A 14,977-nucleotide genomic window follows, 5' to 3' on the forward strand; every position below is an offset into this window, starting at 1 on the left:
TCCTAGTACTTCAAATACCCCTTCTCATGTTCTTACACCGTTATCTTTACAACCAATTTGTATTGATCATTCTGCTGGTACTGACACTTTGCTTTCCGGTACACCTGAAGCTTCCTCTTCTCCTATGGTTTCTCAAGCTCCGTCTGAGATTGTGGATCCACCTCTACGCCAATCCATACGCACTCGTAAGTCTACAAAATTACCAGATTTTGCTTATTCTTGTTATTCTTCATCTTTTAGTTCCTTTTTAGCTTCTATTCATTGTATCTCTGAGCCCTCTTCCTATAAAGAGGCAATTATAGATCCTCTTTGGCAACAAGCTATGGATGAGGAACTTTCTGCTTTGCATAAGACAGGTACTTGGGATTTGGTTCCTCTACCTCCTGGTAAGAGTGTTATTGGTTGTCGTTGGGTATATAAGATCAAGACTAATTCTGATGGATCTATTTCGCGATACAAAGCTAGGTTGGTTGCAAAAGGGTACTCTCAACAGTATGGTATGGATTATGAGGAGACATTTGCTCCTGTTGCAAAAATGACTACTATTCGTACTCTTATTGCAGTAGCTTCAGTTCGTCAGTGGCATATCTCTCAACTTGATGTTAAAAATGCCTTCTTGAATGGAGATCTTCAAGAAGAAGTTTATATGGCGCCCCCTCCTGGTGTTCCACATGATTCTGGGTTTGTTTGCAAGCTCAAGAAAGCATTATATGGTCTCAAACAAGCACCTCGTGCTTGGTTTGAGAAATTTTCTGTTGTGATCTCTTCCCTTGGATTTACTTCTAGTAGTCATGATTCTGCTCTTTTTGTTAAGTGCACTGATGCAGGTCGTATCATTCTGTCTTTATATGTTGATGACATGATTATTACTGGTGATGATATTGATGGTATTTCAGTTTTGAAGACAGAGTTAGCTAGACAGTTTGAAATGAAAGATTTGGGTTCTCTACGATATTTCTTGGGTATTGAGGTAGCTTGCTCACCCAGAGGTTATCTTCTTTCTCAGTCAAAATATGTTGCAGATATTCTTGAGCGGGCTAGACTTACGGATAATAAGACTGTTGATACTCCCATTGAGGTTAATGCAAAGTATTCTTTTTCTGATGGTTTACCTTTGTCAGATCCTACTTTATACCGTACTATTGTTGGGAGCTTGGTATATCTCACTATTACTCGTCCAGATATTGCATATGCTGTTCATGTTGTTAGTCAGTTTGTTGCTTCTCCTACTACAGTTCATTGGGCAGCTGTTTTTCGTATTTTGCGGTATCTTCGGGGTACAATCTTTCAGAGTCTTTTACTTTCATCCACCTCTTCCCTTGAATTGCGTGCATACTCTGATGCTGATCATGGCAGCGATCCCACAGATCGCAAGTCTGTTACTGGTTTCTGTATCTTTTTGGGTGATTCTCTTATTTCGTGGAAAAGCAAGAAACAATCTATTGTTTCTCAATCTTCAACCGAAGCAGAATACCGTGCTATGGCATCTACTACCAAAGAGATTGTTTGGTTACGTTGGTTACTTGCAGATATGGGAGTTTCTCTTTCCCATCCCACTCCTATGTATTGTGACAACCAGAGTTCTATTCAGATTGCTCACAACTCGGTTTTTCATGAACGAACTAAACACATTGAGATCGATTGTCACCTCACTCGTCATCATCTCAAGCATGGCACCATTACTTTGCCATTTGTTTCTTCTTCTTTGCAGCTCGCAGATTTCTTTACCAAGTCACATTCTATTTCTCGTTTTCGTTTTCTAGTTGGCAAACTCTCGATGCTTGTAGCTGCCGCATCGTGAGTTTGAGGGGAGATGTTAAGAAATATAGGGTTATTTTTGTTTATTGTTTATTTAAGGGTAGAATAGTCTTTTCAATTTTCTTGACTTAACCTATATATAGTCTCTTTGTATTTAGGTAAAATTATTCTTTTTGTATTCAATTGCTTTTATGCAGAATCAATAAAACATAAGCCTTTTTTTCTTTTTCTGTGTGTTTTTGGATTGTTTAACAGGAAGGACACATTAAGTAACGGATTCCAGAACTTTTATAAGCAACTGAACTAGAAACATCAACTTCCATCCTAGCCTTGCATTCACATTCACTTTCTTATAGTAAATAGTAGTATTTATTAAGCAAGAAACTAGAAATGAGAACCCAAACTTATATAGATTAACATGCCAGGACCATTTTCAGAAATGAAAAAAAAAAGCACCTCAACATGATATGGCACCAATGCTGGTATCGGATACTACTTGTTTACTTCTATAACACTTGTTGGTTATGTCTTCTATTTTTGTATGTGGAGGGTTGTCATGGATTCAACCCGGATCTTTTGAGATCCGTTAACGACCCGTTTAATTCGCCCCCGGGCAAAATATTGGGCCCATTTGGTTTGATTTTGGATCCGACCCGTTTAATATCTTTGTAACCCTAAGTATATAAAGGGTAAGAGATGAAACCCTAAAGGGTGTGTGAAAGATACGAGAGACAGAGAGAAATTGTAACCGTGTTCTTCTTTGGTTGATATAGTGAAATCGTCGTTTTCGCCCGTGGACGTAAGTCGATTCTTTGACCGAACCACGTATATTTTGTGTCGTGTGAGATTTTTGTGGTCTTGCTTGATTTATACTTCGGATCATAGGGTTCAGTCTAACAACACTATTTTTCTCTTCTTATTGTACTATTTCCAATTTATTTAAGTCCTAACAGTTACCTTTATTTAAGTTCTATTAAATTTTCATGGTGCAATTAATACTAAAGTAAAGCATGATATCATTTCAGTCGAGTTATCCACAAATTGAAAACTCAGGTTCTCACATTCATCAATATGCAATTATGCATATTAGCAAACCAATAATCCTTCATCAAATAATTTTCTTTCCTCCTCCCCAACTGGATTCACCAATGAGGATGAATAATCTAACTAAGAATTATAGAAGAAACCTCACAGAGAAAATACTTACCCACTGTTTAAGTATAGATTCCAACTTTTAGACAGAAATGACATTACTTACCAAAGAATCTTGAGACAGTCAAAAATCATGAAAAAATAATTTATCAAGAAAATTTTATCTCAGTGACGCAAAATGCATAACAGAACACAAATGGGTATTCATCCAATACATGAAAACTGATAATTCAAGTAAGGATACAAAGATTTCCTCCCATATATGAGGAATTAACAGTTAAATTTAAATGAGTATTTGTATGATACATGTAATAAACATAACTAGGACATAAAATGAAAACTGATAATTCAAGTAAGGATACAAAGATTTCCTCCCATATATGAGGAATTAACAGTTAAATTTAAATGAGTATTTGTATGATACATGTAATAAACATAACTAGGACATAACTCGTTCAAGTGTAATGAAGATCTGCCCAACCTATTTCAGCTATAGGAGAGGAAGAATTGGCATCAAATGCAAATGGGTATCCTTCCAAAACACCATAGATAGTGCCAAAATCAAAAATCAATATAGAATGCATTGTAATAGATGCTTCTACAAACTAACCAATTCAATTCAGATCCCCTTCAACAAAGGCTTAATAAAAGAAACAAGTTTACAGTACTAAATTATTCAAATTTGATCTAGAAACGAGAAAAAGAAGGAAAGAAAAATATGGATGGGGAGATAATTAATACGTGATGTACTGTCATTCCATGACAGGGGAGAAGGGTCTGATGCTGGTGTAGACTGAATTTCTTTTGATTCCACATGATTTGGTTCTGAAGAAGAGTTCATTGAGACTAAGAGAGAGTATTATAGAAGAGCTTCTGCAAATTGGAATGGCGATCAAGAAAATCCCATTTCCAAGTCCAACCCATCAATTGAAATAGAAGAAGATGACCCAACCCCACAACCACCACTCTTTACCATCCATACATATTTCTAAATCGTGTTACCACTATGGAGAAACTTATATGAACCTATCATTATCATTTGTTCCTGATCTGATGGTAGTGGGAGGTGGAACACATCGAATTCCAATACGGATTGATGTGATAGTATTTTTATTTGTTCATTTATAGAGATTTGCAAGTTTCGTCTTTAAATTTTGGTTTTTATTTATTAATGTAGTTTTCAACATTTTTTTAGAAGGGGTAGCAGTAATTTTGTAGTTTTTAGTTTTCACTTTAAGCTAACGTTTAAGGAAGACATGATACCAAACTATCCCTATTATTCAACACTTGATCACCCAAAACGTAGGTAATTCAATTAAACAGTTAAGAACACCTAATGTGAAAAATGAGAAGAAGTGACTAACAAAACCATAAACCAAGGAATTAACCAAGAAAGCCTATGGATGGCATATTATCCCAAGGCAGAAGTGGAAACTCCCATTGTGAAACAGATTAAGAAAACCAAATTCCAAGCACTCACTAAGGTTTCTAAGTAATTTGGAAACAAATTAAATATGGCAAAAGGGAACCAAGGAACTGAAGTAGAAGATCCAATAAGGAGAGCCGTAATACAAAGCAAAAACATATAACAAATTTTTGTTATCTACTCAACTATTTTTCACATATGGGTCCATGAGGAGGAAACTCTGGTTCCACAGTATTCCTTAAATGTAAACCAGAAATATACGACAGATGGCATACAATGCATAGAGGACTCCATCTGCCTCAGCTCAAATCTATAAATCACTACAAGAATCTTACCATCATCCGAGGAATTTGTAGGAACACGAAAGATAAAGAGTACAAGCCAATTGAGATTGCTGCTGCTGCGATCATATTGTGCACCAAACGCTTGTCATCTTTACTAAGGACAAAAGCAATCTTCAATGTATTTGTCAGTTCGAAGAACCGGTGTGAAATCTGTATGCAAAGCCAATGGGATACTACATGATTTCATTTTCTATTTTTAGCCTTCTACCTTCCTTTGGATTTCAAGTATATTTCTTACATACCGCAACGTATATGGAAGTAATGAGCATGAAGTTCAGCATTGGGTAGTCTGGGATGAGAGACATCAACCATTTTGGTTGTCCATTTGGCACACCTGATCTGCAAGTTTGTATAACGAGGTTTAAAATTAAATCCAAAAAAGGGTAAAGTCGTCACATTGCTCTCCAAAAATTAAAATTAATCCTCATTTTTGGGAAAAAGTAAGAAAACTGAAATCATTGATCAGACGATTCATAATTAGGACTAACTATAAGTGGATCCAACCTAGTTCTGGATATAACAAATTTTTGTTATATACTCCATAAATGTATGGGGGAAGGGTACTCCAATAAGAAAAAATAATATCACTTGATTTGGAAAGAAGTGATTTGTTGCGAAATCATTCACTATGTTGAATCGAATTAGATAAACCAGAATAGTTATGACTGGGCTGGGTTAGACAAAAGAATACCTGCAAGAACCTTCTCTCATCAAGCCATTGCTGAACGGGCATGATTTTATCATTATCATCATTCCACTCATTAGCCACAACTATGGCAACTCGATTTGCCATACATTGTATCCAACATAGCTTGTAAAAATTGAAAGTGCCCTCGATTTGGGGGTTGCGGATCCGCTTTTTGGGTTTTGAGAGTCTCCACCTAGTTTTTAGGTCTAGGAACCTAATCATGACTCTAAACAGAGGAATATCACTAATCTACGAAAAAGAAACTACAGTTCCAGGAATCATGTTACAAGATTGGAAGGTGTTAGGCACCAATCCCGCCAAGCAAATACCGATCTCTATTTTTTTCAAATAAAAATTACATTGCTAAAACAAACCTAAATAAATAAATAAATAAAATAAAACCTAACTTACCCGGATGATTGCAACAATTGGTTCCCTCAGAATTGGTGAAAAGTATCCTCGTGTGAGTTTTCTTATTTTTTCTCCATCATTGGATCCGCTATCGATCTCCAAGATGAGGTACTCTCCCCCTAGATCTGAGTATTTTCTGATTTTTTATTGTTTTAAGGGTTTCTGGGTGTTTTTGAAAAAAAAACTGGGGTTTGGATGTTAGATAGGGACTTGAGATTTTAGATTTAAGATTTTAGGAAGGTTGGGGAGAGTTTTTGGCCTCTCTTTCCTAGGTTTTTTTTTACCTGCGAGATTGGGTTGTGGAGGCTCCTATTTATAGAGTTTTTTGGGAGCTTTTTAGTTTGACTAGGTTTCTTTAAGATAAGGTTAATTAAGGTTTCAATTCTTACGTACAATGAAACAATATTTTTTAGTTTTTTTGGAGAACCCCCCTGATTATATTTTTAATTCTTTGAAACCCCAAATGGAGGGGCCTTCTAATAAATGTCAGGTGGACCCCATTTGAACACCACTTAAAATTTGGCCCGTAGGCTTAATTAATTGATTTTATTTGTTTAAAATTTTAAATTTAGTTTATTAAGGTTTCACTTTACGTTCATTAATATTTTAATTATTAATTTCAAAATTTTAAATTTTTAAGATTAAAAAATTATCGTTTTACCCCTCAAAAAGGGCTTTTACTTTTCGAAGTCATTTTTTAATATTTTGAGATGTTTTGAAATCAATTTTTCATAAGGAATTCAATGAGAGTATCAGTTTGTGTCATTTATGGGTTTTTGGCATGAAATGGTCGTGAACCCTATAAGGGGTATTTTCATAATTTTGTCGAATTTGGGAAAAATTGACGAAATAATTTATTTGATTTTAATTTGTTGTTTTATGTGTTCGAAAGGGTTTTCCTAAGTGTAGTAGAGGCTTTAGGGATGTTTTGATGTCAGGGTTGTTTTGGTAATTTGATAATTTTTTGTTGATTTTTCTTATAAGGTTTCTTTTTGTCTTAAAATGATGATTTTTATGCTTTTTGGTCATATTTTCCTAGCGTAACATGGTTTCTAAAGTTTTATTTGCTTCAAATACTTTATCCGAATTTCTGAAACATATCAATGAAAAACCTTTGAATGGTGTCTTCTAATATACACTTAACATGTAAGGTCTATTCTACCTCAAATTTCCACCATGTAACCAATAAAAGATGTTTCTAAAAAAAATTTCAATGCATTTATTTATGAAATGTCGATTTTTTTTATTTATATTAGTCTTACGACATTGACTAAAATAGTTCTGATCTAATGTCAGAAAGAGCCTTCTGACATTGACTAAAATAGTTCTGATCTAATATCAAAAGGCTCCTTCTGACATTGATTAAAATAGTTCTGATCTAATGTCAAAAAGAATCTTTTGACATTGAGTAAAATAGTTCTGATCTAATGTCAGAAGGCTCCTTCTAACATTGACTAAAATAGTTTTGATCTAATGTCAAAAGGAGCCTTCTGACATTGAGTAAAATAGTATTGATCTAATGTTAGAAGGCTCCTTCTGACATTCACTAAAATAGTTCTGATCTAATGTCAAAAGGAACCTTTTGATATTGAGTAAAATAGTTCTGATCTAATGTCAGAAGGCTCCTTCTAACATTGACTAAAATAGTTCTGATCTATTAGATTTTTAATGTTTAAAGAAATACAATGATATTTTTTTCATTATTTAGTTTTATTAAAATTTAGTAGAATTTTAGATTATAAGATGATATTTTTCTCATGAGTTAGAACTACAATTGTTAGTGTCTTAGAGCTTGATTATCGTGTTGTATTTAATGTGTTTGATGTATTGTGTCTTAAAGGTTTGATAGAATGTGTACCATTTTTTGCATATATTTTTATAGATTTTCCATTTGATCACAAATAATCTCACTTTTAGTATGAAAATACCATATGCAGGGAGAATCTAATAAATGGATAAAAGGAAGATTTCGTTGATATGTTTTTATGATGGAGAGATCGTAGACCCATTTGACGGGTTTAAGTATAGTGGTAAATGCAAGAATAAGTATGTTGGACGTGATATTTCATTTAAAATATTTACCGACATGATGTATGAAGTCACCGCATGTAGTCGAGATGAGATACATTTGAAGTTAAAATATTTGTATAGAATTAGCCCTCCATTCATTGAGATAGATATAGAAAACGATGCAAACGTTAAAGAGATGTTCTTTAGAGTACCGAAAGATTTTCAAACCATATACATTTTCATCACGAAATCTCGACGTCTTGTTAAAATGAAAAATGATACTAACCGTATGCATACACAAAATATATTTAAAGATAGGTATGGGACATCATGAACTCGTATCTATTATAGAAAAAAATTTATTTGTTGTATTTTATTTGTGGTTGATACGAATGATTTACGATTTTACACATGCAGAAGGGAAAAAATGTTAGAGCCGATTGTGGTCCCTTCGAAATTGTTGAAAATAGAAAGATGTGCAACTAGGTTCGTTATTTCTTTAATTTTATTTTAAATTAAGAACTTGTTGCAGTCTAAGTTATATCGATGCGATTCATCTCAAATTATTCTTTCAATCCCATTTACAAATGAATGTTGAAGACGACCATATTTCAACAAATCCAACAAAGGGATGCAATGATACTGGACGAGTTCCAGATTCATCACCCATTAGGTTAGTATATGAAACTAGGCATATGCTAGGGTGATTCGAACCTTAAAAAATCATATATTAATTTTTCATGAATTTTTTATTCATATTATCATGTCTACAATAAAGTTGGAAGTTCAATTTATCCACCCGCGCATCGAAATGTTCCAGATCAGATCCCTCCAATCCAGACCTATGCGTCGATATTTCAGGATGTTCAACCCCTATGTATGTTTACTCGTGTTACTTTCTGCAATTAATCCTCTTAGAAATATTTTTAAATTTGGCACGTCTATATTTAGGTACAATTTTCCTTCTACAATGAATTGTCTGTTTGATGGTGGGGATGTTGATATGGATAAGGGTGTTTGCTCTCGTAGAGAAAAAATTAAATTCTTTGAGTTGCGTAATTCATCAGAAAAGAAAGTCTCGGAAAATAGTTAATGCAGTAGTTCCGATGCAAAAGAGGAGTTTAGTTGCAACGTAGACATGGGATTAGATTCTGATAAATGATCTGATGGTGTTGAATCTGACAATATTTGAGAAAAAGCTTATGATGAAGGATATGATAGCTCATATTTTGATGATGAAGTTCTTGAGTTTTCTCTTGAAAATCGTTCTAGAGGAATGATGGAATTAAAAGTTGTAAATACGTATAGTTCAAAAAATTTGTTTCAAGTAGCTTTGAAAGAGTGTGCGATGTTGTCAAACTTCCAAATTGAACCCATAAGGATTTGTCACACAGTGATCTCAACCAAGTGTGCTAACCAAAGTTGTCCTTGGCTCATTCATGCTACTAAACTCCGCGGGATTCCAACTTTTGAAATAAAGAAGTTAATCTCCAATCATACGTGTGCATTACCAACACGTGGTCGTGACCATAGGCAAGCTAGTAGTCGTTGGATTGCAGTTCGAGTGAAGGCGACTTTGAAAGAACATCCCAATATGACACCTGGTCAAATTATAACGTATATTCAAAAATACTTTGGTGCTACAATTTCGTATCGTAAGGCGTGGAGGGCAAAAGAGTTTGTTATATCGGAATTGGTTGGTTAATGGGACGAGTCATATCATATATTACCATCATATTGTGTAGAGTTAATGCGTGTTGATCCTGATGCTGTCACTGTACTTATATGTAGATAGGAAGATAAGTTTGCGAGATTTTTTTGGAGTTTTGGTGCTTGTATTAAGAGTTACAGAAATAACATAAGAGGTATTATATCAATTGATGCAGCCCACCTAAAAGGTAAATACCGTGGCCAACTCTTAGTTGCAACCGGCGTAGATGGTAATAACAAGGTCTTCCCAATAGCCTTTGCGGTCGTCGAGAGTGAAAATACCGATTCTTGGTCATGATTTTTTCGAATCCTCGGAGATAGAGTTATTGGAATTGAAAGTCGGTTCATATTGATATAAGATCGTCACCCAGGCATTTTGGAGAGTGTCCCTCTTGTATTTCCCAACGTCATCCATGGGTTTTGTTTAAGACACCTATGTGATAACTTCGTACGTGAGTTCAAGGACAACATTGCCAAACAAAGATCTAGATGAGGGGAAATATATATAGCATTCCAGCATTTGAACGTGAGATGCTTGAGTTGCACGACATTCAACCCAAATATTACAAATGGTTAAGTGCCATCGATCAGAAAAAATGGACTAGAGCTTACTTTCCTGCCAAACAATATCGCATGATGACGACGAACATATCTGAATGTATAAACAAAGTTCTAAAGTTAGAAAGGGAACTTTCGATTACAGCTCTTGTTCATGCAACACATACTAAGTTGTCTAAGTATTTTTTTGAGTGATTTGAAGAATGCAAAATATTCAAAGATCAGTTGACTCCTTTTGCTCTGCGTGAAATTAAGAGATTTGATATTCCATCAAATTATGTGGATGTTCGTCAAACTGGAACGCATATTTACGAGGTTGGTGTACTTAAAAATAGATATGTTGTCGATCTGGGAAAGTTGAGTTGCACATGTCGTCGTTATGACCAGCTTGGTCTCCCATGCCTTCATGCCATTTCTGCCATCAAGTATGATAAAATGTCACCGTATGATTTCTTAGAGGATTGGTTCACAGTTAATCGATACCGAGAAACATACAAGGATTCCATCAATCCCACGGTTGATAAAAGTCAATGGATTGTTAGATATGATGATGTGATCGTATCCCCTCCAGATGTTGTAATTCAGCCCGGTAAGCCAAAGAAAAATAAATTCAAAAGTCAGTCCGAGAAGCATTTATATTATCGATGTGGAAATTGTGGACGTCGTGGCCACAATCGTAGGAGATGTGTGTACCCTCCTGCTTCATAATTGAGGTTCGATTCTACTCGAAAAATAGTTATGAATATTTTTGTACAATCATATTACATTATGATATAGTGGCAAGAGGATCCTTCTGACATTGTATAAAAGATATTCTAATATAATGTCAAAAGGATCCTTCTAACATTGTATAAAAGACATTCTAATATAATGTTAAAAAGATCCTTCTGACATTATATCAGAATAATTGTATTCAAGTGTCCATAGGATGAAATGTAAAAAGAGATATTTTTGAAAAATAATGATCTTTTTATTTTACTTGAGGTGTCCATATGAATCATTATGATAAAATTAGTTGTTTTTTATGAATTCAATGTCAACGATATCTTTCTAACACTTTATTTATTCATTGTATTCAATTATCTATAGAATCAAATATTTAAGAATTTATAAATGGCTGAACATCTATTTCTTTTCGGTCAATGAACATATTTAAACAAATTTATATGTTTTTTGGTCAATGAACATGTCTAAATAATCACTTAGGTATATGATTTTGATTTATTTTGTAAAATTATAAAGATGTTTAAACAATCAATTGGATTATGATGGTCCATCATTTTGTTATAGTATGAAGAATCACTTTTATGCATTTTACAAACATGAGTTTATTACTATGTTTATGTATATTTTGTGGCTTAAATTTTGAACATTATTGTGCAGGTATATTTGGATGGCTAAATACTATGTCGTGTTCACTGGACGTAAGCTTAGAATATACTCTACTTGGGAAGAATGTTATAGGTATGTCGATGGTTATCTCGGAGCATGTTATAAGTCATTTAAGACCTTAGAAGATGCTGAAAAACACTTTCTTAATGATCAAGTTCGTGGTACTTGTCTGAATCAAAAGAAAAATGACAATGTGGGATGTCTTGTGTTTTGGTTGGTATTAGTATGATTTTATTAGCAGTTATGTTGTTAGGTTTTTATGTAATGTGATGTTATTAGGAACAAACCTTTAAAATTGTAATTGAGCAATGACAACTCCTTTTTGTTTAAAATGGTTGTGAATGATATAAGTAGATGTTTTACCCTCCCAAAAAGTTAAATAATATTCAATGAGATGCTTCTATATAAGGTAATTTATAGAATTTTTTTTAAATGATGATACGACCACCTTCTGTTTTACACAATTCTTGAGTTATTAGAATAGATCTTTATCTCTATAAACCATATTACATTATCTAAAGAGTGATTTGTGTCCCTCTCTCCATTCTTACATTGCTATGACATTATCACGTACCTTTCATAATGAAATAAACTTGATTTTAAATTTGAGTTATAGGTTTGCATTGTCACTATCACTTTATTAACAAGAAAAAATAATACGTAATTACAACGGTTGAAATGGGTTATATTAATAAACTTCATCTCCTATTTCAATAATTGGGTCGTGTTAGTGAAAAAATAATTGAAAAGTATTCAACCATTTTTATTAATAAAAACAAAAACATTCTGATCCCATTCTTTAACACATAAATAGCACAAACATCTACATTTATATCACGCTCATACATCCTCCTACAAACATACTAGGGACTAATATCTTGATTAATGTCGTTCTCCATATAATATGGAGAGTGAATATTATTACTCTCTAATACCTCATCTATGAAATCAAAGTTCACATTTGGATGTTCCGCATAATCAGATCCTAGAATTTGTTGTCTACTTTTTCGGATAAACATTCGTCTATTTTCATCATACATCCTATTAACGGCACTTTTGTAGTTGTCCCTACTCATATACTTTTCTATCCTTTTCGGAATAAATATGCACAGACTTCTCATCATACGCCTTAGTTTCTTACCATCATCGAGTAAATCTTGTCAGAACGCATTTTTCCTAGCCTTCTCATTTTTATCGGTTGATTCGATAAGTTTCGTGTACATCTGAGGCTCGTAATAATCAAGTTTGAGCTCATCAACCTCATTTGATTGCATATTTGCTATATTAAAACTTATATTCCTTTGTAAAAATAACTTCGAAGGTGTTTGCATTTTTTGGGTAAAAACACCTTCCTATTTATAGAATCTTAGGCTCGTTTATTGTAAAGCCTTATTTTATTCAATACATGAAAAATATAAAAAATAAGATATAATGACTTGACTTAACATCTGTGACACATTAGATATTTTATCTAGTTTTGTAAAATTATTTTTACAAAAGATCTATGTAAATCTAAGTAATTGAATGACTTGACTTGATATCTGTGACACATTGATTCTTTTGTAAAATTTCAAGAAATTAATTTTTGAAAAATGTGTAAATCTAAGTGAGTGAATGTCTTGACTTGACATCAGTGACACATTGATTATTTTGTAAATTCTCAAGAAAAAAGTATTTTCAAAGATCTGTGTAAATCTGAATGAATGAACGTTTGCGTTAATGGAAAAAAATACCTAGTGATTAATAACAATGTGAGAATGAAAGGTAATTTAACAACAAAATAAATATACAGAAGCGCGAGACAAAAAAAAAAAAACAAACCTTATCACAATATGTTATATGATATTTAAGATAGTCAGGTCTGGTAAACGCTTTGAGATTTGTATTTAGTTGGAATTTTTCGTCCGACACACTCTCAAAATTATTCAACAAGACCTACCCACTGACCAGCCAGAGTAATCTTTTTGAGCTTCCTTAAGTAATACCTACACCGATTAATACAAAATGCATTATAAAGATATATACATCTAATTTAAAAATATGTAAATGATGTATTTATGTCAATTGGACGTACAATATACATTGGACCAAAGAAATGACATTTGAGAAAATGATCTGGATGTTGCAACTCTTTCCTTTTAAGAAATTTGCAATATCCATCGATTATCTGTGTGACAACAAAGTCAGAAAAATATTTAATCATTCTAGAATTGTTAAAAAAATTAAAATTAAAATATAGAAAAATGTTACCTGATCGTCCAACCACCCAACCCCCCTAAGTGAATCAATAGATGCTCTCGGAATACAATACCCGACTTCCAAATTTATATCAGCGTGATGTGAATTTATCAACGTTAATTTTTCGTTGGTAAAGGGACGCTTAGGATCATGAAAATAATTACGAACGCAGCTCTACAAATTAGTACGTAAAATAATTACATTTCATTCATAATAATATTAGAACAAACATAATCAAAATGAAATCTGAAACATGCATACATCCCACTTCAACTATTTGCATATCTTCTTCTTCTTTCGTGTATTTAAGGGTGCATAGGGTGGCTTCAAATATACTGAAGGTTTCACATCTCTCTTAGACTTTTCAGGGTTCATGGAATACCCATGCTTCCTAGGATTCATGGAATACCCACCCTCCTACAACAAATGACAACATTGCATAAATTACTCGTACTCATATGGTACTTCACACCTTTAAAATATGAAGTTAACAATTACGTATGAATAGCCAACTGATTGTATTTAAATTGACCATGACATAACATTTCAAATAATATATTTTTTAAAATTTATACATCTTATTCGCTAAAGAAACCAATTGATACGAGGATTAAAAATTTCATTTCATCCTAACAATTTCAACGACATGCAATAAGAAACTGTAAATGCGCATAGATACACATTTCAAATCAAAGAAATCGATTGAAAATCTTACAACATAATAAATATACCGGATAGATCCCAAAAGGGGATATTGTAAGATAAACAACCACACACTTTTTGATCAAAATCAGATGATTTCCCCCTAATTAGAATGTCGTTGTCTTCAGACTCTAGCTTTATAGGAGGAGATGAGGATTCAGCCTATAAAAAATAAAAGTTAGAGAGGTATTATTGAAGAGGTGTTTATTATATAGATAACAATTTTCTAACCAAAAATATATAAGTCTAAAAATTAGACAAAACATAAAGCCGAATGTGAGTGATTTTTTCTACATTAAAATTTTAAATATTAAGTATATACATACCTTATCAGCGTCGAATTTGAATTCTAAATTTTATTCATTATTGAGATAATTACTTTTGAAAATATTAGGTGAACTACGTCCATTATCAACCTTAGAAGACAGCTGAATAAGAAGAATAGGACATAATCATAAAAATTAACTCATATGAAATATTTATTAAACATTTTAAACATTGTTCATGCAAGGTACCTTGTACTTCGTGGAGGAAGAGAATGATACTTCACGTGAATGGTTCATTGGCATTGTTTCAAATGTCTTTTAG

The 14,977-nt window shown here is 33.1% G+C and overlaps 1 protein-coding gene across 1 annotated transcript; it reads left to right on the top strand.

The window, feature by feature from the left end:
• Positions 1-9,988: 9,988 nt before the first annotated feature.
• Positions 9,989-14,977, top strand: LOC147382234 (uncharacterized). The gene is made up of 4 exons (XM_086428475.1): positions 9,989-10,157; positions 10,278-10,646; positions 11,441-11,521; positions 14,901-14,977. Exons 1-4 carry the CDS (start codon positions 9,989-9,991, stop codon positions 14,975-14,977), a joined length of 696 nt encoding a protein of 231 aa, XP_086284601.1.

Source organism: Akebia trifoliata, chromosome 16 (assembly GCF_017979445.1).
Source record: "Akebia trifoliata isolate Shusen 1 chromosome 16, ASM1797944v1, whole genome shotgun sequence".
NCBI lineage: Eukaryota > Viridiplantae > Streptophyta > Magnoliopsida > Ranunculales > Lardizabalaceae > Akebia > Akebia trifoliata.

What these genes read in the sequence shown, in the direction of transcription:
- LOC147382234 (XM_086428475.1), top strand. Translation starts at nt 9,989, where the DNA reads ATGAGGGGAAATATATATAGCATTCCAGCATTTGAACGTGAGATGCTT. An exon ending in AGATGTTGTAATTCAGCCCG is followed by an intron (nt 10,647 to 11,440) that starts GTAAGCCAAAGA and finishes ATTATTGTGCAG; the next exon opens with GTATATTTGGATGGCTAAAT. An exon ending in ACTTGGGAAGAATGTTATAG is followed by an intron (nt 11,522 to 14,900) that starts GTATGTCGATGG and finishes TGTTCATGCAAG; the next exon opens with GTACCTTGTACTTCGTGGAG.